The sequence below is a fragment of the Staurois parvus genome, unplaced genomic scaffold, assembly GCF_062004578.1.
Source record: "Staurois parvus isolate SC_StPar_1 unplaced genomic scaffold, SC_StPar_1.0 ptg000030l, whole genome shotgun sequence".
In the NCBI taxonomy this organism is placed as follows: domain Eukaryota; kingdom Metazoa; phylum Chordata; class Amphibia; order Anura; family Ranidae; genus Staurois; species Staurois parvus.
In genome coordinates, this window is record NW_028317826.1 from 2,264,556 (window position 1) to 2,292,416 (window position 27,861).

General features: G+C 42.5%; 1 protein-coding gene across 1 annotated transcript in view; it reads right to left on the reverse strand.

Annotated features, from left to right (window-relative positions):
• EIF3H (eukaryotic translation initiation factor 3 subunit H) overlaps window positions 1-27,861 on the reverse strand; it is a 230,832-nt gene that overhangs the window by 145,169 nt on the left and 57,802 nt on the right. Inside the window, exon 2 of the mRNA XM_089659037.1 lies at window positions 12,453-12,609. Coding sequence (XP_089515163.1) covers window positions 12,453-12,609 — 157 coding nt within the window. The remainder of the gene's footprint in view (window positions 1-12,452; window positions 12,610-27,861) is intronic.

A 27,861-nucleotide genomic window follows, 5' to 3' on the forward strand; every position in this document is an offset into this window, starting at 1 on the left:
AAAATATATCAAAAGTGCACTGGAACGCACAAGTCCCTTCTTAATATGAAGACAAAAAAAGGGGGGGGGGGGGGGAATACATTGAAACACAAAAACCATGCATGCAGAAATGCATCCAGAATGCATGTGGATCACGTTTCTGTGGTGTGAACTGGCCCTTTAATGGTTAATACACCAACAAAAAACTGGCTATGCCGGTAAAAGCATTTGGTTTGCAGCTTTGACTGAAGATGCTATAGATGGGTCATTTACATACTTCCCAAAGGCAGGCAAGAACACTCTCGGAGATCTCACCATCCCATCCTGCCTTGTTACTAAGACACTCCTAGCTGATTAAAACCCAGTTACGTGTTCTCTTTTCCCTGTTCCAGTTGCACAGAGTTCAGCAATGCTGTGATGGAAGAGATAGTGGACCACAAGAGGCGGCTGTGAGTGGTACTATGCACAAGTGCATTACAATCAAGCTACAGGGGGCTTTAGCAGCCACTTCTTCACAGCACTCAGACATCTATAAATGTAAAGCCCCAGCAAGGAAACTCCAACATGGAATAATGGTTGGGGGACAATTGAAATCAACAAATTACTGGTAAAAGAAGTTTAACGTTGAACTCGTCTTCCCTTCAGTCTCGCACAGTTGGACAGGATCCTTTCCTGTACTCTGATTTTACTGCACACTAATCTTCTCACAGTGTGCACTGGTAGATGCAGGAGGTCAAACAAAGCCAGCCTCATTTCCAGACTAGAGGACATCCAGCATCATGTAGCACTTTACTCTGTAGCCTGACGTCCCCTGGCCTGTCCCTTTCAATAACTGGATTTCAGTTCTTTTAATTACAGCAGATATTTACCCTGTGTGTGAAGCTCCCCCTCTCCACCCCTCCTCTAGGCAAATATGGCAAGGTTTTGTTTTTTGTTTTTTTATGCAAACAGTGCAATCTGCCCCTCTATGCAGGTCATTTGTCTAAAGCCAGCCATAGACACTGCAACAGAAAGAAAATGGATACATTCCCCCATCAACACATTCATTGTCGATGGGGGAATACCTCCCATGGAGATATTGTATTCTCCCAGCAGGGGGAGCTGTCCCAGGCGCTGGTAATAATCACATGAAAATTCCAACAGGCTGGTTGTACCAAAGTTGATCGATGGATTCATTTGGGTACATTCAGCCTGCCCATACATCATTAGAATCTTAGCAGGTCCCTGCTGAACTGGCTGAGGTTCAGCCTGGGTTCACATATGCAGTGCACTATATCACATGATTCGCACCGCATTCCTGTGCAAATCACATGCGATTTGTGCGCGGGACGATTGAAGCCATGCATTTTATATGGCTCTAATCACACCGCACCCACAAGGTGCAGGATCATTTTTTGGGTCCGTAATAGAATCGGATCGCATGGGTATTCACACCTATGCGATCCGTTTCTGCACATTGCACCGCATTTTGCGGACCGCTTTCGGGGTGTTGTTGACTTAACATACAAACCCGCAGCGGTTCACATGAACGGGGTGCAATTCTGATGTAGTGCGGATTTTGCACAGAAAACGCTGCGAATTCCGCATCGCATCAGTGTGAACCAGGGCTCAAACAGTCTACAGCAGGCTTAAGCAAATGATGTGCAGTGATCACGGGGCCTCCTGGGATATGCATGCTACATATCCCAGGAGACCTTTAGTCATTCATTAAGTAGGAGGGAGGTGGGCCTAGTGGCATGTCATTGCAAGACCCCACCGACTGAACCCAGAAGAGCCAAAAGGCCTCTTGATGACGGTGTCTGTTGACAGACGGATGTTAGCGGGACAACACTGAATCCACTGGCTGGATGAGTACCTTAACTGTGTCTACACCACCACCCAGTAAGCAGGATTATAGAAAAAGAAAAAATATAGGGTAGGCCGAAAGTCCTCTTTAAGGAAGCTCAGTATCACATGTGATCCTCGCAAGAGCCAGCACACTGCTTACATCAAGGCTCAGAGTTCTTTGGGGGCTGCAATGTTTTCTGGCCACTCCCACCAGCCATGATCTGTCTGCACTGCATATAGGAACACGGAGACACAGTGTTTTTACTGGGTCTAAAATAACATATGTAATGAAAATGGAAAGGCATGTCAATATGTGGGAGGTAGGAACCAGGGAAGGTAAAGAATACAACTTTAAAACATAACTGGCGAAATTCTGAACAAAGACCTTAGAGGAAGTAAACAGCATCCTGCATTGTAAGATCAAACAATACCTCATTCATGACGCAACAATCGTATGATTGGGGGAAATTAATTACAGCACAAGATAGACACAACCCATTGAAGAAATCACAATGCTCTCACCTTGAAGAACAATGTTTTTTTTTTCTCGCTCTCTTCAAGATGAAGGAAACAAACAATTCACAAAATAACCCTCCATTTGTGTAAGCAAAGGGTAAGGTGGGTTAATACAGGAGTCACTGATTTCAAAACTACGCAGAATTATTATTAGGAAAGCTGATCAAGAAAGCAGCAAAGTTGCCAAAAAAAAAAAAAAAACAACCGTGGTTCATTGGTCTCTCTTCACAGATTCTTAATAACTAGAAGATGATAGGCTGGCAAACGTTGGACAACACTGCCCTCCAGTGGTCAATGAGACAGCAGTTGTTTGGAATATATCACCCCAGCATTGCTGGGCAAATTTAAACACTTATTTGGGGGAAAAAAGAGAAAAAACAAATATACAAAAATAAATCTACAGAAAATATTAAGTTGTGTTTCTTGTATTTAAGTCTTACACTCTTGTGTATGTGATAGCCTGCTCTGCATTACCTCAATCCTGTACAGACGCTGAGTCTTGGTGGTGGTTCATGTAAATGCATATTTGTATGGTACTCCAAAATTCTAACAAATAATCACTGAAGACTTACTAATATCATATAGTACTTTATTTGAGCCCTTCACTATAATCTGTCTCACTGCTCTCCAAGCCCTGCACTGACGGACAGAAAGCCTAAAACAGCTAGGGCAGCACAGTGGCTAAATGGTTAGCACTTCCGCCTGGCAGTAATAGGGTCGTCGGTTCAAATCCCAACCACGGAACCACCTGCCTGGAGTTTGCATGTTCTCCCTGTGCCTGCAAGGGTTTCCTCCGGGTACTCCAGCTTCCTCCCACACTCCAAAGACATGCTGGGAGGTTAATTGTCTCCTGTCTAAATTGTCCCTAGTATGTGTATGTATGAATGTGAGTTAGGGACCTTAGATTGTACACCCCTTGAGGGTTAGGGACTGATGTGAATGTACAATATATATATGTAAAAGCGCTGCGTAAATTGACGGCGCTATAGAAGTACCTGAAACAAATAAACAGCTGAATGCAAACTGCAGCCAATGGCTATGATGAGCAATGTAACCACTTGCCTGATGGGCATTTTCACCCCCTGATCATTTTTCTCCTTCACTGATTAGCACTGAAGAGGCTGCAGCGATGAGGCGGCACTGGTGGACATGGATGAGGAGGCATTGATGAGGCTGCACTGAAATGTGGCACTTCTAGGCATTGACTGGTGACACTGCTGGGCACTGACTGGCAATGACAGGCAGCAATGTTGAGCACTGTTGGGGCTATACTGATAATCAGGGCACTGACAAAGACACTTGCCGGTTCTCGGCAGTAGTTTCCTCACGCTATGACAACTGATCACATGGTAAACGGCCGCTGTGATTGGCTCTTTACCCTGACCTGTGATCCACTGTGTCTGAAGGACACAGCAATCACAGAGCGCCTCGGGTGCACGGTTCTGGGAGAACTTCCTATGACGCCTCCCCAGAACTGGACAACCACAATGTAGTCGTCATTCAGCTATAGCCCGTCATCAAGTGGTTAATTGGTTAGTGTGAAAGTTATAGCAACTACAAATATAAATGATATATATTATAGATTGAGCAATCCTGATGTACTGACAGCACCTCATTTCTTGAGGCCCAAAAATGCCAGAATAATAAAAAATATCCCTCAAATTACCCCTTTTTAGAAAATAGGAAAGTCCAAGGTATTTAGTAAGAGGCATGGTGGGTTTTTTGACGTTGTAATTTGTCACAATTGTTTGGAAAATTAATTAATTTTTTTTTTTCTAAATGCTGTCACCAGTGCAGTACAGAATCATTATATGACTGGTGTGGTGGTGGTGATAGACTGGTGACCGTATGGGGGGGAAAAAAAAAAAATACACATTTTATGTATTATATATTGTATTACATTTTTGAATCATTTTTTCCTTGTAGCATTTTTTTCTTTTTTTTGGGGGGGGGGGGGGTACATCCTGTCAGAGTTCAGAGTCATCATAGTGACAACTCTGATGACTCTGGATGGACGATCGGGCATTTCCTTTTTTTTTTTTCCTCCACACTGTTATTCCTTAACAGTGATGATCATTGTATAATAGTTTTAGCTATCATGAACAGCTTGCTTACGGTTGTGATTAGCTACAGATAATAACATGATACAGGTAACTTGATTGATTTGGGCCAATAAGCCGTAAGCAAGTTGTTCATGAATGAAAATCTATTCATGACAGTTTGTTTACATTGCTATCTTGTGATCGCTATGATCAATAGCGATCACATGATACCTGCTACCCGTTTACCAGTAACTGTAATCCACTGTCTGGTGGACACAGAGGTCACAGGAGTGGTGGGCCGCATGCCCCTAACCCGGAATGGGCTGGATGATGTACAGGTATGTGATACAGCCTTGCTGGAGCCGCCTGCCCACAGTAAATGTACTGTGGGCGTTCTGGAAGTCGTTAAAAGTAGCACAGTGCTGAATAGCAAAAAAATGCCCTGGTAATAAAGGGGGGTAAAACCTTCCAAAGGGCAAGTGGTCAAGTCAATCAGCATGCAGAACAGAACCAGGGAAAAGTATGCTTTAAAACCATCAGCCCTGGAGGATACACAGAACAAATGGTAACTTTAGGTGGGTGACATACCTTTTAACACACTTTCACATACAATAAAAAGATGCAGATTTAATTTCTACAGTCTACTTCAATCACAAAAAAGGAAAAAACAGCTAAATAGCTGCAAATCTTTCACAAAAAAAATAAATAATATCTCTTCAAATACTCAAGCCAGTCAATAGAGCTCCCTCTGATTTTAGTGCATTCTTGAAAACCCTCCTAAGCAAGCTTAATGAGAGAAAGCATGCTCTGTTCTGTGTGTATTGGAAACGTTTACCGCATTTGTAACTGAATAGACACATAATAAAACATTATTGGCTCTCATTACCAAGGAAGCAGATTGCCGCTGTCTAACACATACATCCATTCAACATTTCTGAATGCTTTTCACACTAGATATGCCAGTCAATAATATTCAGTGGAAACCATAGGCAGACCTCAAGAATGGCAATCTGAACCAATTAAAGGGTAAGTGCACCAATTTACCCGCCCCCTCATACATACGTCTGCCGTAGCATAGACCTCACAGCTAGACAAATCACTGCCCTATCTGCCCACGGACAGAGCAGAGTTTGTCATCTAGCATTTTCACAATGAGCCAGGCCCAGCCATAGAGGATAAAAGCCATCTCCAACAGAAAGGACACCAGAGAGGAATATGTGGCTGTCATTGTTGTCCGGCTGTAACAAAGGACAAGCATGCGAAGTAGGAGCAAGGTGAGACCATCTGACCTGTATGTAGTCTACAGCAGGCCTTGAAATTTCCACTCGCCTGCTCATATTGGCGAGTGGAAATTATGGTGGGGGCGAGTGTGTCCCCAAGGCCGTCTTGGAACTCAGGGCCGGATCTGTCACTCGCACTGGGAGCTGTCAGACTGCTCAATAGTTGAGCAAAGTGGAAGCAAAGGAAGGAGTGTGTGCTGTGCTCTCTGCCTTCCCCTAGAGTGTAGTACCCAGCTCTGTGAGTGAAGGTAACAAAGTTCTGCAACTTTTTTTATAGGGCTGTGTGTATTTGTGTGTCTATTTGTGTGCACGTGTGTGCATGTGTCTATTTGTGTGTGCACGCGCGTCTGTGTGGGTGTACATGTGTCATTTCATGAAATAATTTATGAGGGAGTGTTTAGGGGCAGAATTAGGGTGTAGCAGGGTAGGGGTTGGGTGGGGTAACTGGTGGCGAGTAACTCTTAAGGCCTGGCTAGTACCTCAGGACTTGAAATTTTAAGCCCTGGTCTACAGTATGTGTCCACAACTTACAAACCACACAACAGCCGGACATTTGTCATCCTCAGGAAGATGGGATAATAGTAAACGGAGCTCACCCTTAGGGAAATGAACAGCATTATACATTTTCCTTAAAGCTCACACAAGGTTTTACACCTCATCTCTTTATATTAGTGAATCCTGGAAGTTATCATTTGTAACCAAATGTTGCTAGGAAAATACTTCAGTGAAAATGCTGCTGTCTTAAAGAGTTCATTCACCTTTACAAAAAAAATGCCTAGACAGGTGAAGGGTGGCTGTGGATAATAAACGGTGCAGCTCTGACTAAAGTTGGGTAATGGCTTTGCTATAGGAGTATTTCCAGTACGATCCTCCCGCAGCCTGGCTGAATACTCCCAGAAATTACTGCATCCCGTCCTGCCTTGTTGTGAGGACAGTGCTTAGACACTCCCAGCCATTACCCCCATCACAGAAGCAAGCTCTCAAACCCCACACGTGTGCTCCACTGCCCGTATGTAACATGTTTCAGCTGCTGCCTTCTCGTCCCTCCAGGCCCCCCTCCCTGTGACAGCGAGTGGGGGATCCTCTCCCTGTCCTAATTTAGAAACAGCTCTAACCAGACAGTCACATCATTTATTCACAGAATTCTGTGAATGAAATACATAGTCTGCCTCCGCGGCTGATGGCTTGTTGTTCTCATTAACTGTGAAGGCGCTGGGGAGCACTCTGGTAGTTCATTGATACTTCCTGTCACTCAGTGTCTGCCTGTGTGTGGTACGGGCAGACAGCTGTACTGAGTGTCTGCAGGAGCCTGGCATTGCACCTGTGATTTGTTGATTGCGGTGCAATGGCTTACAAGCGGCAGTGTAAAAACAAACAAATGCACATTCTCTTACCTGCAAAAAATATGTGCTTTTAATTTTTTGTAAAAAGGCAAACGTATCCTTTAAATCATCTGGGAGTGTTTTAGTCTTGGGAAAAAGGCATTTTTGGGAGTATCTCAATCAGGCTTTGGGAGGCAGAATAGATGGTCTACACCTATAGCAAGAGCGTTATTCAGCTTTAGCAAAGCAGGACAATGTTTTTATCTACAGGTGCCCCTTACCTGCACAGGTAGTTTTTTGGTAAAGCTGAACCCTTTAAGACTGTATAGTAATAACTGCTTGCAGAGCGCATCACTTAGATGTGCAGTGGCAAGGCATCTCTCCTGCACTGGATCACGTACCTAATACATGATCCAGCTCTTCCAGGTAGGGGGGTGCACGTGCCCACTGCACCGGCTGTGTTGTGACAACACAATCCAATCAGCAGGTCCAGCCAATGATTGACAGCCAGGACCTGCTGATTGGCAAACAGGCTGTCAGGACAGAGCTCTGTGCATGTAAACAATACGGAGCTCTGCCCCGTTAGCGGGGATGTGCCAATTTTAGGTTCTCCACAAAGCAGGGAATAAAAACCAACTCATCCCCTAGTAAAAGCAAGACACTGTACACACACGCACAAAGTACAGTTAGGTATACACTTAACCCTTTGATCACCCCTAAATGTTCACCCCTTCCCAACCGGTGTCATTAGTACAGTGTCATTGAATATTATTAGCACTGATCACTGTATTGGTGTCCCTGGTACCCACAAGTGTCAGTTAGTGTCAGACTGACCACCGTACTATTACAATCCTGCTATAAGCTGTTGATCACTGCCATACTAGAATAAAAAAATATATATTTATATCCCATAGTTTGTAGATGCTACAACTTTCACTCAAACCGATCAATATACACTTACTGGGATATTTTTTTTTACCAAAAAAACAATACATTTTAGCCTAAATTTATGAAGAAATTTGATTTTTAAATTGTTTTTATTGGAAATGTTTTATAGCAGAAAGTAAAAATGCTTTTTTTTTTGTTTTTTTGTTTTTTTTTCAAAATTGTCAGATGTTTTCATTTATAGCGTAAAAAAAATAAAAACCCCAGTGGTGAAAAAATCCCACCAAAAGAAAGCTCTATTTGTATGGAAGAAAATGATATATGTTTCATGTGGGTACATGGTTGAATGACCATGCAATTGTCAGTTAAAATAACGCAGTACAGTAAAGCAAAAAATGACCTAGTCAGGAAGGGAGTAAAATCTTCTGGAAGGCAAGTGGTTAAAAAAAAAAAAAAACCTAAGTACAACATTTCAGTAACTAATTATGCAGTCACTTGACTTGTCACTGCCCCTGAAGTGTTCTATGGACTTTGTGAATATCCCACCCCAAGATCTCTAAATCAAGCAATACATCCCTCTGTCCATTTTTTTTTTACACCGTCCAATTTCAATCTTCAACTACAGTGCAGCAATGACACAAAAGATAGATTCTAGGCAGTTTCAGTAGCTGAACAACTAACATGGCGCAGAATGATATTCATCTGTAGTTATTCTCTAACAAGGCTAATCACTTTTGGACAAATCGCAAATTCCCCTCAGTATTCGGAGCAACAATTTCCATAAAATCACTTCGGATTATCACAGCCAACATGGGCAAGCTAAGGAAAGGCCAAGCCAGTTATCCAAACTTCTTCCAGTCTGGAAGGTTTTGGGCAAGACAACGCCCGATGCCCTCTAGATGAGCAGAAAGATAAAGCCCAACGCGGCAATGCTGTAAACCACTTAAAATTTTTAATCCATTCATCAAAAAACAAAGACTGTTTGCAGTAGGAGAAAAGGCTGTTTATCATTCTGTCACATCACACCGCGCAGCATGTACTGCAGTTTGCTCGAGGTAAATTGATTTACTCTTGTTAAATCCTGAGCAGCAGGGGTTTTTTTCTTCTTCTTCAAATCTGATTTTATCATTGTCTCCTTGGCTGCATTATTAACCCTTCAGGTTTATTACCCTCCTCGCCTACCCAGCCTGGTTACATAATGCGGCAAGTCTTCTAGCTCAGGACAGCGACAAGGAAAGCCTCAAATACCCACGGGTACCCAAAGGTGGAATCAGGAGATTACCATTCCTCCCAGGTATAGACTGCGGGAGAATTCAGGACCCATTCAGGACAGCAGACAACAGCTTTAAAGGATCTAAGACAAACCAAATAGAAACTGTCCATACAAATAAAGCAGCACTGTAATCTTCTCTGGTGCTCTGGCTACCTGTGATATTAGCAAAGCCCAATTCAAATTTCAGCTAAAATTAGCTAAATGATGATTTAAGACAAAATTTTTCAAAGTCCATTTTCAGTTGGTTTTCTTTAGAGTGCAGCCACAGCCTGAGAAGAAAAGCCTGTCACCAGCAAGCATGTTGTAGAGAAGGATCCATGCATTCACTGTGGAAGCAGTGGTCTATCTGCAGGAGTGCATTCAACCCGCTAGTGGCAAATTTCTACTTCTGACTCCGCAAATGTTGTTTTGGATCATTGCAGAGAGACCTCTGCTTCCAGAGAGACAGAACCCCTTTACAGCAGGCTGATAGACAGACTTGCTATTCAATCTGTGGCTGTTTCCTAAAAAAACTATATTCAAACAATGCTGCTGTCCAGGGGGGGCTTCTCCACAGACTAGAGCTGCCCTAAGAATTTTTTTTTTTTTTTTTACTGACCATCAGCTGAAAATAAGAGGAAAAAGCCTAAAAAAGAAAAAAAAACTAATGAATCCACCATATTTAGGGCTCATTTACACTTGCTTAAATTTTAATGCACATTAACGTGCCTACCGCGTTTTTTTATGTGTTTTTGATGCTTTGGTGATGCTTCAATGAGGCTTTTTTTTAAAGCTTTAATGAAGCTTGGCAAATTACCCATGTGTGTTGATTTTCTATTTGTTATCCATTTTTGGCACTTTTTGTTTAAAAACTTTTTTAAAATCAGGTTTTTGGGTTTTTTTGCTAGAACCCCCAAACATTATATATGTTTTTAAAAGCACTTTATGTCACACAGTATTTGCGTAGCCATCGTCAAAGCAATATTTGGCAAAAAAATATACTTTTTGGATTCTATAGCAAAAAAACACAATACATAACCAAATTTTTTTTAAAATATAAGGAGTATGTTACACCGAGTAAATAGAAACTAAACATGTCATGCTTTTAAATTGAGCACGCCCGTGCAGTGGCGACAAATTATGTAAATTTTACTATTCATAGGTGATGCTTTAAAAGTTTACAAATCACAGTTTTAGATTTACAGAAGAGGTCTAGTGCTAGAATTACCGCCCGTGATCTGACGATCGTGTGCGTTGTCTGCACCGGTGTATGCGTGCGTGTGGGACTAACGAGTGTATTTTCCACAGTGCATAAAAGTCTGCCAACAGGGAAATTACAGCGGACTTGTCCCCCCAGCATCCCTGTGCTGTCACAACCTGGGAGAAGAAGCTGGGCATATAGGGACAGGTCATGCACAGACTCACTCTTCTCCAATGCACTGTAGGGAAGTGCACAAGGGTATCAATCACACAATGCACTCCAGATACAGCAGCAAGGTTTGCTGAGAGTCCGACAGCGTTTGATAAGATCAGCAAACTGTACATTTGAACAGAACACAGTCAGTGATGTGAACTGAAACCCTTTTGCCTACCGATGTGCAGCTTAGCAACATCCACCCAGGTTTCCTCTCATTCTGTGGAGATAGAGATCCTTAAAATGGTGTCCTTGAAAAGCAAGATTCCCCACAAGTTATACACTTTTAGCTTGTAACACTTCCCATCACACACATTTGCATGAAGATTTTCCCAGAAAAATTCTCCATGTGAAGGTTCTAAACAAGCAACGTTGTAGGTGTGTGTATGTACGTGTGTGTATATGTATGTACGTGTGTGTACACGTACGTGTGTGTGTACGTACGTGTGTGTGTGTGTGTGTACGTACGCGTGTGTGTGTGTGTGTGTGTGTGTGCATACGTACGTGTGTGTACGTGTGCGCGTGTGTGTGTGTACGTACGTGTGCGCGTGTGTGTGTGTGTGTGTGTGTGTGTACGTACGTGTGTCTTAGGGTGCACTAATACTGGGCACAGTTGAGCTGAACCATGTCTGACTTTGATTGCCCCCCACTTCTCTGCACTCATACTAGGTTATAAGTGTTCCTAATCACACTTACATCTTCACCCCTGCGAACCAAACCACAGCGATTCCGGCTTCTATACTCACCAATATATGGAGAGTGTTTTGCAGTGTACTGTTCTCACGCTGAAGCAAATCATACCAGACCACAAGTAAACCACTGAGACCACTACTTCTTATTGGTCCTGGGCACAGAACACTTACCCACCCTGGGAATGGTTTAGAGCACTTACATCACACAAACAAACTGGCCCACGGGTATAAACCGTGTCCGGACTTGGCTAAAGCAGTATTAAACACTAAAAGTAAAAAAAAAAATAAAACAAATTTCCCCCTACAAGTAAATGTCATGATATGCTAGTATGCATCACATTCTAGCACATTTTGAAAGACTTACCTAATAAAAGGAAGCCCTCAGGTACCATGTTGGCATTGCTAACAGGGCTTCCACCTTCACCCAGTCTTCCTTCCGGGTTCGAGGGCTCTGACCATTTGAATGGCTGAGCTCCAAAGACATCACTCCCGTGAATGCACAGCTATCTGAAGGGACCCCATACGCAGTATGCCATCCATTGAGAATGTGTTGCGCATGTGGCAGTGATGTCACCAGCTGCAGAACTAGTCTACACCTCTTAAAGTGTGCACATTTAAAGAGATATTTACTGTACCAACAAGTAAGCTTTATTAGGTACAAGACACCAAGCATACTTTATTGGCACTCTAAAATTGCCAATGTGAGTGCACCCTTAGTTTTATAGTGCTGAAATACTCTGTATAATTTTCACTAGGTAAATTATCCATTTTTCCTTCATGTAGGCATGAGAATCATTTACGTACTCTGAACCACTGAAAATTTCCAAGACTTTGTACAAATTTGTAAAACTGCATTGGCAGCAGGATAATAAAATATACTTTACATTACATTCCATGTTTAATAAGATGTAGTTATGTATTGGAAGTCTCACTGCATGTAGTAAGTAGTATGTGGAAGTAAGCCAATCTACCTTTCACAAGATGAGCAAAATTCAGGTTCATCCACTCTTCACCTAATCAGCTCAATTTAATGCCTAGGTTTTGATTGGCTAAGTTCCTTTAGCTATGACCTGCTGAGGGATAGCAGAAGCAGGACACATAGTGAACATTTATACTGTCCTTCAGACTTGATGGATACAGGGATGGTGCCTTAGGTGTATGAACTAGGTGTATATGTTCAAATGTGATTATTTGTGCTGGCGGTCTCCTTTGAAGGGGAAGCCACTTTTATCAACATTGTTACCTTCATCGAACTCTGCGTCCTCTTCTGTGTGTTGTGGGAATGGAAAGCAGTTTGTAATTTCAAGCCGATCGTCGACCACAAGTCCAAGCAGAACGCCCTGTACCACCTCACTTCCATGGCCCTCCTCCTGATAGTGCTTAATGATCTTCAACACCACCTGCCAAGAAACAGAGGGATATGCTTACAGCGCTCAGGAAGCATCACAATTACCGACTAATAACAGATGAAAAATACACTTGAGTTACTTCCCCTCTCTGATCATTAATGTAAGAATCCACTGCTTGCTGCCATTAATGATCAGGGCAAAGTGAGCATGCTCTCGGCAAATAAACCTTTGCCACCCATGTACGTATATGTGCCATGTGTGGACATGAAGATCCAACCTCTTACGTGAGCAGCCAGAGTAACTCCACATAAAAGGCACCTCGGAGGTCACAGCTTAGCATTCCTTCCAGATGTTGAAATCTTATGGGATAACATCTAAATTTCAATGTAATGGTGCACCTACTGTTGGTCTTCCACATATTAAATAACTGGTGCCAACCTGGCCTATCAGCAGACACACACATGCAAAATAAGCTTTGTATTTACATAGTAACTAAGAAGGAAAGCAGAGTTGATCAGATGGGCAGATAGGTAATGGTGAGATGTACAAGGGGGTTAAGTAAACTTTAATGTCCAAGTAAATGCCAAGCGCTCTTAAAAGTAGAGCTAAAGGGAAAACCATTTTGCTTTCATTTGGGTAGAGTAAGGGAAGGTTATAACACCTGTCAGTTTTTTTCCCCAATTGTGTCCCATTGGGGACATTTACCTTCCTGCCCATAGCCAAAGCAGGAAGGTAATGGAAATCTCCCCAAAGTTAGGGAGTCTCTGGTTCTCACCAGAGCCATTGTCCCCATCGGAAGATTTCTCCTCTATTACCATTCTGGGAATAACCCAAAATTTGGGATTTTTTCACTTTCAGTAATAACGGTAAACAGAAAAAGTAGGGAGAGTGAATCTCCCTAACCGTTACACAGACAGCAATAAAAAACCTCACAGGTGGTCTAATCCCTCCTAACCAAGAAAAAAAAAAAAAGTTTGCCTTTGGTTATATTTTAAACCTGATATGCAACACTCATGCATAAAAAAAGGAATGCCATCAAAAAAGTATTGGGTAATGAAGTATACCCAGTGTACCCAGAATTATTGGGTAAGTGTGTCTCAACAAACTTTATTTGCACTTGTCTTAGCATCCTGCTCCAAATCAACCGCACAGAGTGACCGTTTTGCTGGTGAAAAAAGGTTCCAGGCATAGGGAGTTCCATCTAGGAAAACAACTGCTTATATCTTCTCTTGGTAAAGTAGCTGCTTTCCACCACTACTACAGGCAAAAAAAAAAAAAAAATAAAAAAAAAAATAAAAAAAAAAAAAAAAAAGGTCGAAAGGACTTTATATTGGCATAAATTTGTGGCCATTCGTCTCTTGCCTTTCATTGAGCTTCAGCTAGTGGTAATGGAGAGTACTGCCTGCAGAAAGGAGAGAAGACATAGCCCTACCCAATCCAGGATGAAAACAAAAAACAAAAAACAAAAAAAAAAAAAAAAACACACAGGCATCCCTTGTCAATGACCCTACACCTATTCTTGTGTTCTACCTTGCATGCAAACTGCTATTTTGTGTATGTAAAGCGCTGAGCAAACTGTTGGCGTTATATAAATCCTGAATAATAATAATGTGGTTTTGACAAGTGCCTGCTCCCACTTCCGGGTCAGATCACCACGGTGACCTGAGCCAGAAGTTCAACCCCCCTTCTAGCCCCCGCAGCCTTCTGGAACACTTCACAGGTCTCAGAAGACTGCAGCCCATTCACAAAGCACAGCAGGAAACTGGCTGTGAAGCCGCAAGTCTTCACTTCTGCTTTCCCTTACTGAAGATGCCAGTGCCAGCACCCAAAGCAGATTGAAGAATTGGCTCAGGACAGGACATCACTGGACCCCCGAGACACGTAAAAGGCCGTATATTAAAAGTCAACATCTACAGTAATTGTAGCTGCTGACTTAATTTTTTGGAGGAAGCCTGGAGCTCCGCTTTAAAATATGGAATTCTGACATGTCTCTGACAGTTAGTCATACGGCATGCTTGCTCCAGGTGACTAACATACTTAAGTTAGACAATGGCAGGCAACTAGCAGTTTCAAAGGAGACCAGCAATGGCAGCCCCATACTTCTCTCGGGACAGTCACTTTAAAGACACTGAAATCAACATGACAGCCAGGCAACTAGCATTCTAAAGAAGGTAGAAAAGGCATCCCTATCACTCATTGTGTGTGTTCCTGTTAATGGATTATACACAAAATTATAGTATGGCGGTAAATAAAGTGGAATGTTGGGTTGTAAATGGAAAAAACTCAAATGATAAGAGCAGACTATTTTTTTAACTGAATGATAAGGGAATATCTGAGCCCAGAGAACTGATCCTTTGTGCGATCAGAGGAATTAGGAGGGATTTTCCTTTCTTTTCCCTTTGGTACACAAAATTGGCTATATTTGCCAAAACGAGTCTTGTAGAGCATCTCTCTAGAGTTGTTCTACAATCTCAGTGTAATGTAGAGGTCACGGGACTTTTTCAACCTGGTTTTCAATTTAATGAAAATTCTGTCCATCTGGTTCCAGAAGAAAAAAAATCTTATTGTCTGGCGAAAACTACAAAGTACAAAAAGGCATACTGAAGACCTAGCTGGTCACATCTCAAAAACCAGGAAGTAATGATTATTAAAAGGGTGAAAACTTGTCAAACATAAAAGTAGCTAATTTTTCAGCAAAAAAAAAAATACATACATAGACCGCGATTCCAAAACAAAGACATGTGGAGGTGAAAAATCACGATCTCCAGCAAACTACAAGAGAGTTAGTGATAGGAAATCTGTCCAGAGGAGCCCTGCAATATGGCAAGTAACAGAGGTCTCATCTATCGGAGCTAGTCATGCAAGAAAACGTTTCATTGCTAACAAAGCACTATTGATTTCCATGTCTGTGGGCGCTCCAGCTATGATAATGGATTTCCATTCAACTGGGTTGGAGAAATACTCCAAATTGTGATTCTGATACAGTGCTGAGTTTCTAATACTACAGTCAACTCTAGGGATAAAACAGAGTGATCTCTGCTTGGTCGACCTTTATCATTACATTGCATGTAGAATTACTAGATGTCCATTAAAACTAAAAAATAAGCAATGGGGGAAAAAAAAAATTATAGCAAAATCATCACCATAAGAACTTATAATAGGTGACCCTAGAATCCTGGATGAACATTTCCAGCTACTCAGGGGTGCACCAACTGCCATAAGCAAAGTGCCACTTTCTGGTCATAATGTACAACTTCATCCAAAAATGAACGCATCAGTTTGATGGCCCTATCCAGAGGCTTGAGGGATACAATATAGAGAAATACTTGGTATAAACCTTTGGTTTAAGACTAAGAAATTAGGGGCCTCAATTATTATCACCTTATATGGCTGTGAAGATCTTGGCTGCTTAGGTTGGATCTAGCCCCAATACACACTGATGCAACTTATGAAACTTGTGACACAAAGTCGCATGACAAGTCAAAACATATTTCAATGGGTGCCATCTTTATCAATGCAACCCAAGTCTCAGCGAGAAAGAAAAAAAAAAAAAAAGGTTCCTGCACTATTCTGTGTCTTTGGTGCTGCTTTTAGTGTCATAGACTGCAATGTTAACGCAGAAATGCAGCAAGTTGCAAGGAAATCACAGCAAGCACATCACAAGCAAGTTCACAGCAGTGTAAACCAAGTCTTAATGCTTGTTTATAGCACATATATTGTAGAATTTTGTATCAATATTAATTTTCTCTGCAGTTCTCCACAGCTCTGGTTCAATAATCGAGGGGTATTTTAGAGGTAAATGTATCTTTATTGCTTCACAAAGTGACAAGGAAAGATAAAGCCAATCAAGCATGAGAAAAAGGCAGATAATTGAAGGGGTATTTAAGAAATATATCCACTGATTTTTTTTTTTTTAGCATGTGAAATTGCACTTCAAATTACAGCAAGCAGAAGGTGAGCAGCTAAATCTCTGGACTATAGCAGTCTCATGCTTCCCACCAACTATAGACATGCCAGCATGTCCAACTTAAATCAAGGAAGCAAATAGTCAACCTAGCAACTTTTTTTTAAGGAGGACAGCAAGGGGAGGAGAGAGGTGTAGGCAAACAGGCATCATTGCTCATCCCATGAATTTAAAAAAAAAAAAAAAAAAAAAAAAAGACTTTGGAGGAGGCTGAGAATAAAAGGTTCTTTTTTGAATTAAGAAAAGATACAGTTGTGTCCAAAATTATTCAACCCCCAATGCTGTAAAGGGGTTTAGGGACTATAGTGTACATTTGGAATTGTATTCAGAATCAAATCCTACAAGGACGTTGTAACTACCCAAATGCAACTAAAATGACATCAATTGTTTATGTAATACAGTAGTAAATGGTTCTTATGTGGTTTCTTCATTGCCACAATTATTCAACCCCTTAAAGACTACCACTCTGAAGAACAGAGGTTCATACAGGTGCTTTCCATCAGGTATTGAAAACACCTGTGGATGTCACCGAGCAGCAATCAAGCATAATAAGCACCAATTAGGCAGCTTTAAAATGACTGTGATACTCAGCTCCTTCTAGACATTTACTGGTGTGGTTACAAACATGGTGAAGGCAAGAGAATGGTCCAGGAAGACAAGAGAAGAGGTGATTTCTCTTCACAGGAAGGGCAATGGCTATAAGAAGATTGCAAAGATGTTAAACATACCAAGAGACACCTTAGGAAGCATCATTCGCAAATTCAAGGCAAAGGGCACTGTTGAAACGCTACCTGGTCGTGGCAGAAAGAAGATGCTGACTTCGACTGCTGTGCGCTACCTGAAGCGTAGAGTGGAGAGAAGTCCCCGTGTGACTGCTGAGGAACTGAGAAAAGATTTGTCAGATGTGGGTACAGAAGTTTCAGCCCAGACAATAAGACGCACACTGCGTAATGAAGGCCTCCGTGCCAGAACTCCCAGGCGTACCCCCTTGCTGTCTCCAAAGAATAAGAAGAGTCGACTGCAGTATGCCAAAAGCCATGTGGACAAACCACAAAAGTTGTGGGATAGTGTTCTGTGGACTGATGAAACAAAATTAGAACTGTTTGGGCCCATGGATCAACGCTATGTTTGGAGGAGGAAGAACAAGGCCTATGATGAAAAGAACACCTTGCCTACTGTGAAGCATGGTGGAGGGTCAATCATGCTTTGGGGCTGTTTTGCTTCTGCAGGTACAGGGAAGCTTCAGCGTGTGCAAGGTACCATGAATTCTCTTCAGTACCAGGAGATATTGGATGGAAACGTGATGCAGTCCGTCACACACCTGAGGCTTGGGAGACGTTGGACCTTTCAACAGGACAATGATCCCAAGCATACCTCCAAGTCCACTAGAGCATGGTTGCAGAGGAAAGGCTGGAACATTTTGGAGTGGCCATCGCAGTCACCAGACTTAAATCCGATTGAGAACCTCTGGTGGGACTTAAAGAAAGCAGTTGCAGTGCGCAAGCCTAAGAATGTGACTGAACTGGAGGCCTTTGCCCATGAAGAATGGGCGAAGATACCCGTAGATCGCTGCAAGACACTTGTGTCAAGCTATGCTTCACGTTTAAAAGCTGTTATAACTGTAAAAGGATGCTGTACTAAGTACTAAGATTGAATGTCACTTGGGGGTTGAATAAAACTGATAATGCTGTGAGCACAGAAAAGACATTTGTGGTTATTTCATTATAACTGTTATGTTATATTTGTCTGACCTACAAGTGCCTCTTTAATGTAAATGTAAGCAAGATGACTGAATGATCAAAAGCAATGTCAAACTGGCCAAAACACTCAATTTCAGTGGGGGTTGAATAATTTTGGACACAACTGTACTTGAATATATTTTTTTTTCCTTTTTAAATCAGAATTGTGTCACTTTAAGCAGCCCAAAAACGTATGAGATAAAGTCAGCTAGGTTGACTGTTGATCTTATGTCAGTGGCGGCAGGAAGACTACAAGCCAGCAGCTCCTGGGGACGTCATGAATAATGTCAGACAGCCTCTCATAATTGCTTTATATTTCGCTGCTTTGACCAGACTTCCTTTTATAGGGTGGCTATGTTCATTCTCCATGGTACCACTGTATGCAGGAATGTAGCCCACCCTCTTACTCACTCCTGGGATGGACTAGGGCGATGGGATTTGAAGTGTGCATATGCTGATGACCACAACTAACGTGCACTGCTTTTTATAAACAGGCAGAAGTGAGGATAGGTTCGGGAGCTCACAGACATTACAAGGAGGCATAAAAAAAAAATGTCATGAAAATTAGATTGCATTGCCAATAAGTAGGGGATGTACAGTATTTGCCGGCGTATAAGACGACTTTTTACCCCTTGAAAATCTTCTCAAAAGTCGGGGGTCGTCTTATACGCCGGTATACGGCATACTGACACTTTTTAGGGGGGCGGCGCGTTGCCGCCGCCGCCCCCCCCCCCTTCCCCCAATGGAAGGGACACTAAGTACAGGGGTGGGCAGCGGCTGTTTCTTACCTGGTTCCGGTCCAGGAAGCGCGGCTGCCCCTTCAGTTTGGCCACTGGATGTTCGTGCGGCTGCTCGGCTCCGCCTCCTCACCAGTGATTGGCCGCCAGAACAGTAGCTCAGGAAAGGCCCACAGGCGGCCAATCACCGGCAAGGGGGTGGAGCCGAGCGGCCCTGCGAAAATCGAGTGCAGGACCAGCAGGTAAGTGGTCAGTGTAGAGGTGCTGCTGCAACCACATATGCTGGCTGCAGCAGCACCATACGAGAACAGGGTCAGCAAGTGTCAGTGGGAGGAATAGTGCCCCATCATTGGTGTCACTGATACCAATGATGGAGCACTATTCCTCCCACTGACACCAACGATGGGGCACTATTCCTCCCCCCCACTGACACCAACGATGGGGCACTATTCCTCCCCCCCACTGACACCAACGATGGGGCAATATTCCTCCCCCCCACTGACACCAATGATGGGGCACTATTCCCCCCACTGATACCAATGATGGGGCACTATTCCTGCCACTGATACCAATGATGGGGCACTATTCCTGCCACTGATACCAATGATGGGGCACTATTCCTGCCACTGATACCAATGATGGGGCACTATTCCTCCCACTGATACCAATGATGGGGCACTATTCCTCCCACTGATACCAATGATGGGGCACTATTCCTCCCACTGATACCAATGATGGGGCACTATTCCTGCCACTGATACCAATGATGGGGCACTATTCCTCCCACTGATACCAATGATGGGGCACTATTCCTGCCACTGATACCAATGATGGGGCACTATTCCTGCCACTGATACCAATGATGGGGCACTATTCCTGCCACTGATACCAATGATGGGGCACTATTCCTGCCACTGATACCAATGATGGGGCACTATTCCTGCCACTGATACCAATGATGGGGCACTATTCCTGCCACTGGTGTGCATTGGAAGAGGGGTAGTCTTATACGGCGAGTATAGCTCAAACATTAAATTTTAGCAGGAAAAGTAGGGGGGTCGTCTTATACGCCGGCAAATACGGTATATGGTTATTTCTGGAGAATAAGGACATTGTTTATAAGCAAAACAAAATAAAGTCAGTGCTCAGATCCAACCCATAGGAGGCGCTATGGAGAAGGGATCACTTAAAAACACATGCGCAATTAGCTCTGCACATTGTCTTACAACTTGCATACACTGTGTGAATGAGGAACTAGCCGAAGATCGCTCAGGGGGTGGAGCCCTGTCAGCCTCGCTCTGTTCAACAAAAGTCAATCGTTGAGTCGATGTTTGTTCAAGTAGCCCGCTGAACACATTTCTGTCCATCAGCAGTTCCATTCAATCAGATGCAGTTGCTGTTCGAGTGTTTTGACAGCCAGTGGGGATGGTTGTTAAAATAAAATAGTCACAGCATGACATTATTTCACCTGTACTGCATGGATAGAGGAATGTAGAGGCTGCAGGGCAGGGGAGACAATGGGGTCTATTACATCTCCCAATGTCTCCTTAAAGAGTACCTGTCACCTGCACAATGTTATAACATGGGGGCTTGAACACCTTGTGATGGCAAAAAAAGTTAAATAAAAATAAAAAGCAAAACAATAATGAATTGTAATGCCCATTGCCCTGCACACCTATAAAACGTAAACGTGCGCCCAGGGTGCATGTGTATGTAAACGACGATCACAACCCACATGTGAGGTATTGCTGTGACCAGAGTAAGAGCAATAATTCTAGAGTCTGAGCTCTCAGTTAACCCTAAAGTAATGAGCTGCAAAGGCTTTAAAAGCATCACCTATGGAGAATTTTGGGTACTAATGTTTTTCACAATACCACAGATGAACACAATTTTAAGATTAGGTATGCTTGGTATCTATTTACTCGACCCTCTTTTATATTTTACCAAAAAACTGGATATTGTGGTTTTGTGCAATAAAATTATTTTAAATTTTTTTTGGCAACATAAAACATTGTAATTACTATCTTTATTCTACAAGGCCTCTGCTTTCACTAAACATTTGATTTTCTGGGATTTAAGTAGTTTGACCAAAAATGGAGATTTTTACATATGCGCCAAAAAGAAAAAAAAAAACTGCTCTAGTGCTGTACTGGTTAAAAGGCCCTAGTTAGCTCAAGTCAATCATTTCCATATAAGACACCTTTTGGCTGAAAGCAGCTTCTAGACATATTTGCAATGATCGCCATCAAAGCTGGTTACTTGAGTTGTAAGAATCCATTGTGTGTGTGGCAAGATTACTAAAGCAGCACAGCATGTGTAAGCAAATAATATCACATACCAAGGGAAATGTATATAATGTGATAAGTGAAAGCACAAGTCTACCCGAGAAAGATACATGTGTGCATGCATGTCAGGAGGGGCCTTGCACGTGTTAACAGAGCCATACAATGCTTATTACACAGCCACTGGAAAGGCTTTCAGATTTCTCACTTCCTGTGACCTGCAATTCAAACCTGACGCTCGCCTCCAGCAGAGCTGAAAACAATGTGGTGCACATCCACTATGTGCTACAGGCTATGAGACAAGGGCTATACAATTCTATTATAAAACCCTTTTACTCACTATGGAACGATTAAAGAAAGATGCTGTAAAAACAAAAAAGCATGATATTGCAGACTGTCATTAGATGTGCTGGCTTCATTCGCTTTTCACCTGGCAATCCCATGACATAACACTTCTTACATGGCTACAATCATTTCTCCACTCTTAGGAAGGAGCCATAGTTGCCACACAGGCTGGATATGTTTATCTCCCTCAAATGGTGGGCTGATGGGATCCGTAGTTTTCACAAAATAGATAAGGTGTGTACCTTTTCAGCTCACAGGTGGTGCCAATGCATTTCTGGCAATATTTTTGTTTTTAGGTTTGGATATGCTTCAAGCATAAGGTATGGCTACCAATAGGTCCTATTTGTAGGACAACAAACATATTTCACTGCAGAAATAGTAAAACTTTGTTGGCTGGTTCAGATGCAAATCAGGTCTTCTATAATACATTGTTTGTATATATATATATATATATATATAATTTTTTTTTTTTTAAAATGCATAAAATGTGCATTTATTTTGTTTTCTGGAGCCTGCAGAACCTAGTATGGGCAGGCAGTATTAATGGAATCCAGATCACTCACATGCACCCTGGTAGTTCATTGACAACTACAAGCGGTCAGCCACAATGGCTGAGCGTACTCCACACTGGTTGAGCGTACTTGAAGGCGTTCATCCACAGGAAACTGGATAAATGATACAGCTGAAAGGGAGGAGACCACACAGCCGCATTATTTTGAAACGGTGACGAGTGCAGGAAGAAGATTCCCCCACCCGCTGTCACAGGGAGAAGGGGGTGAGAGGGGAGAGCTGCAGGAGCTGGAACATGTCACGCTCCAAATGTGAACTTATCCTTTAAAGTGGAACTACACTGCATCTGAGCACCACAAACCAAAAATTCTAATTCATTGCTAATATTCAAAGCAAACTCATCCATCCATCTATGTCTCCATGCTTTATTTTGCTGAGAAATCATTTTGAAAAACACCCCCTGGCATTTCTGGCAGTTGCCATCTTGAGTAAGGGCAGATGTAGCATTTACTTTCTGGAATCCATCTGCCTTCAGCTCAGGCACTGGCTGCGTTGAGACCCCTCCCTCCCCTCCTGAAGACTGCTGGGATAGATGATATCATTTGCCTAGGCAGGAAAATAAGAAGTAACTGAAGAAATTTAAAAAAAAAAAAGTTTAAACACAAGTAATTATATTTGTTCCTATTCACTAACGCTAGCAGCATAAGGATTAAAAGTCAATGCGGATTGAGAGAGTTAAGTTCCACTTTAAGCAACCCCCAGCACATAACTACGCATAGCCGCATCTACTAATTCATCTCAATGGGTAGCTGTATGTTGCAGCTGCCGGTCCCAGGGGAGTGATCGCGCAGGTTCTATATGGCACCTGTACGGCTGTAAATGTAAGGAGTGCAAAAAAATGGGGTAACTGGTAATGGCAACAGATATCAATCTCAGGGACTCCACATTTGGCAGGAATGGCAGAAGAGTTGATCCACTCCATCGCTGTCAGGAACTTCTCAGCTCCCATGAGTGGAAAATTGTATTTGAATGTCCTAGAAAGCACTCTAGGTATCCCACAGTAGTCACGGGAGAAGGGAAATTACAAACGTTAGGAGAAAAAGCTCTTTCCAGCTCACAGTGTCAGAACGATTAGTGGGTGTTTGAGTAAAGATTTAGGGGAACATTGTCTTGCCCACAGTAACCTGGCTAACAGTACAGAAGAGTAGTTCTTTTCTAGAGAGACCCACAGCTTGGACAATGTCTGCACCAGTCTATTTGTGCCATGTGCACTTACATTGTAGTAGACTGCATGGTCAGGCAAGACCCACACCTCCTCTTACTTTGGGCCTGACCAAGACGTCTCTACTATGAGATGCTTTGCCCTGCCAAAAAAAAATTCATGAATTCCGACCTTGAGAGAAAGGCGAAACATGGGACAAATACAGATAATGTGTGGAGTAAGTATAGCAGCCGGAGCATCACATTCATTTTTAAGACCGTACACCTCCCAAACGAAGATAAATGAAACGCTCAGGTCTTTCCGTAAGGACACAAGAGGGAGGTAATTTAACCTTAATATTTGACTAGGATATGCTGGGATCTATGTGCCTAGGCTTTCTATAGATTGAGGTGTTCATTGGAATGGGAAACTAAAGCAGAGGGCCTTTAAAGGTAGAGTCATCCAGAGAAATGTTTAAGGCCTTGATTTTTGTAAGTTGACTTCTGAAGTTTGAGAGTGAACTATAAGTCGAGAATTACAGAAGCAAGGAGGGTGAAGAAATAAGTGAATATGTAATATTAAAAAGGAGATAGTCCATGTAAGCTGTGACCTTGTGGTGATAGCCACGGGTGGGCTGACCAGTAATGTGTCAGGTCCAAAGAATGTGTTGTGAAAGGGTTCAAGGGTAAAATCAAAAACCAGAGACGGTAAATGGCAGCCCAGTCCTGTCTCATTATTGATGGTAAAGGGGGACTAGTATTGGCTATTAATGGGAACAGTAGCAGGTGGTGTGGAGTGAACAGCCTTGATCCATAGAAGCACAAGTTCTGGTATTTCCATGTGAGCTAAGGTATGAAGCATAAAAGTCCAATCTACCCGATCAAATGCTTTTTATGTGTCGGTAGACAACAGAAGCACAGGGGAGGACACATGCCTGGCTTTGGATACAACAATCGTGCATATGGTATTGTCCTTTAATTCCCTAGTGGGACAAAACCTTCTTGATCTGGGTAAATGATATGCTGGAGTACTGGGCTAAGATGTCTGGAGATTTTTTTTTTTTTTTTTTTTTTTTTAGAGAACAGTTTCATGACACAGGTTAATAAAGGGGCCTGTAACTACAGCATAAGAGGGGGTTCTTCTTGGGCTTAGGTATGACTGTAATTTGGGCACTTGGCATGTCTGGGGGTAGAGAGTGGCCTTCTATGATTGCAGTGAAGGCTTTCAAAAAATAGCATGTTAGGAATGGGGTAGGAATGCTTTGTAGTATATCATCGTGAGACCATCATGGTGGGAACTTTACCATTTGGGGATGTTGAAACAGCTGATAGCAGTTCCTCAGCAATGATAGGATTAGTAAGAGTCTCTCATATGTTTGTCAAAGAACTGAAAACTTTTTTTGATCTAAACAAGGTTTGAATTGATTTCAGAATTTTATATTGTTGCTTCATTCAGGCGTTAAGCCAAGGATTTGGGCGTGGAGAGGGCTGCAATTCCACACAGACCGAAGCTTGGTCCAATACAGCGATATGGTCTATCCCTGCATCTGGCGATCATAGGAAAGGAGGCATGTCTTAGCAGGAAAAAGTCGATTTTAATGCATGACCCATGGAAACAAGGAGTGGTAAGAGTAGTCCCCATCTTGAGGGTGTAAAATTTGCCAAACATCCAGCAGTTGGTGTGCATGTAGGGAGTTCTGCCAACCTATGAAGCCTAGAATACGGCCTTTCAGAAAAGGTTTCTGCCTTCTGCAGATTCAGAGGCTGTATCTTGCCACGGTACTGACTTGGAAAGGAAAGGGTTTGTCCCTTTAGATTTGGAAACCTGGGAAGTACTATGTAGGAAAATGACTATTCTGCAGCTTTGGAGTTTTGTTATACCTTACTTTTTAAACTGCAAGTATGGTTGTCCGTGAATGCTATCCAACACTTTGTGGCACCAAATGAATATAAACTGCAGTAGTGGCATTGTTCATAACAAATAGAAGTTACCTTTCATCTGCTATCTAGAAGAAAAAAATATATATTTTTTTAATCTGGCTAGTTTAAACACATTACTTTTCTTTCATTTTTTAATTGATGAGGTTCAGTATGAATCCGGCTGCTTCAGTTTGCGGCACTTGTGAAATGTCAGCAGAACTACTAAATCCACATTCCAGATCAACGGGTATATACAGGGTGCGGAGTTACCAGCTTCCCATTAATGCATCTCTATGACAACACCATTTTAAAAGAAGAAGAAAAAAAAAACTATATGGCAGTCACAGGCAATTTCTTAACTATGCAGGTAAAAAGCTTTCCACTCATACTATTTCCAACAATACATATATGATTTCCTATTGTGTGCAACTATAATGCCCCAATTTCAGCAGAGAGGAGAGGTCCAAATCTTAACGGATGGGAGAAATGGCTGGTTTTGTTTCTGCAGTGTGTTCCACATCAGTACAACCTTTGCTCCATATTTCAGACAAGGCCCCACTTTACACATTGCTCCACTATGAAACTGCCTAATTTTGGGAACTGTAAACTCAAAAAAAGTAAACTACATACAGAAATATCTGCTCCTGTTACCCTACTAAAGCTGCTGGGATTTTTAACATGCAACCACTATGTTGTACTATTCATCTATGTGCAGAGACTTTGTGCTTGGCAGAGAAATTAATTCTAGCAGGAAAAAAAGTTTACAACTGTTAAAAGTATTTAGGTAAGGGAAGAGTTAAAAGTGGTTCTAAATGTTCAAAGTTTGTTACCTTCATGCAGCCCCACAAGCACCCCATAATACTGACCTAAGCCTCCTCTCGATCCAGTCATGTGCACTGGACTCTCGGCTATCCTGGAACTCCTTCTCATTGGCTGAAACAGAAGCAGGAGCCATTGGCTCCCACTGCTGTCAATCACAACCAGTGAGCCAATGAGAAGAGATGGGGGCAGGGCCAAGCCACGGCTCTGCATGTGTATGCATACATGGAGCAGTGGGTGCCCCCATAGCAAGCTGCTTGCTGTGGGGGCACCCGACAGGAGTGAGGTGCCAGGAGTGCTGGCGGGGGACCCGAGAAGAGGAGGATCTGGGCTGCTCTGAGCAAAACCACTGCACACAGCAGGTTAGTATAAACATATAAAAAAATTAAAAAATAGCCTTTAGACTCACTTTACAGCGTAACTAAATTCCCACATTTATAAACTGCGAGCAGGCAGGCTTTCTATTGCAGACAGGCAATGTCTCTTCTGCTATAAAAGAACCAAAATCATGCTGTGAACCCCCAAAATGGGACTTTAAATGGAAAAACAGGACACTACTGTGTTAAAAACAACATCTTAATCTTTATCCTAACAAAATAATAAAAGTTCATCTCTTAAAAACACTAGTGGCTGTAATATAAAACACTATAGAATGTTGACACAGCGTGAACATCTCAGTAGCCCACAACCCTGATGTAAAAAAGTGGTGATTTGTAGGTAGAGAATCATCCAACACATTTTGGAAGCTATTTTTCTTCTTCTGGGGAGCAAATTAAGTAGGCAATGATGTCCTGTATATACGTCATGCCGACCTGACAGCAGGGGGTTTTATACACAATCGGGGGGCTGAAGCCACCAGGATTATGTATAAAACTGACAGGCAGATTCCTGCCTGTCAGATGGAAGCAGGTGGTTGGGGGGCTGCCTGCTTCCACATTCCCCTGGTACCAGTGTTGGGTTTGAGATGGTTTACTTGAGGACTTCTTGGTTTCCTTAAATCCAACTCCATGTTGGGCAGATCCCCCAACCAGAGCAACAAACCTCTTCCTTGGCAGGCTTTTTTTAGAATTGTTTTTCTTAATGCGCAAATTTTAGTAGCTGCCTTAGGTACAGTCACATGATGTTTTTAAGCCTCCATCTTCTTGCTGCATTTTTCTCCTTGGAGCCCAGGGCAGCTTTATTACTCGCCAAAAGGAACATGCCCTTCATGCCCTGGGCTCACAGGAAGTGGGTTAAACACTGGGCATAATATAACCTGGTAGAGGGATGTACTGGATCAAAAGATCCTTCTACATTGTAGGCGCTAATGAGCAGGGCCCTCTGATTCCACCTGTAGTGAATTGTACTGTAACTGTACTATCTGAACTCGTGTTCTAAAGCCCTGCGCATACTGTTGGCACTATAAAAATCCTGCATAATAATAATGACAGTGTTTGGGGCACAAAATAATCTTGGGATCCAGAGCCTGCATGGTTATACCCTTTTGTTAAAGGAACTACAAATCCTGATCTAAAAATTGTAGCACAGTTGTATAAACTAGAGTTGTTCTTTAACTCTGCAATCTAAGCAAAACATTGCAAGCCAACAGAGGCCCCAAAGAATCTCTGTCCTCCATTTGCCAACAGTTGACAGAATGCCAACAGCCTAGAGGGAACAACTAAGAATTAAAAGTAAAAGTAATTGCGGTGGCATATCTATGTGCACACGTTTGTTGCCAAACGGCCAGGCAATGCACGGCATGGAAAGTTGAGTTAATTAAGCTAATCACCAATATTTGGTCCAATGAA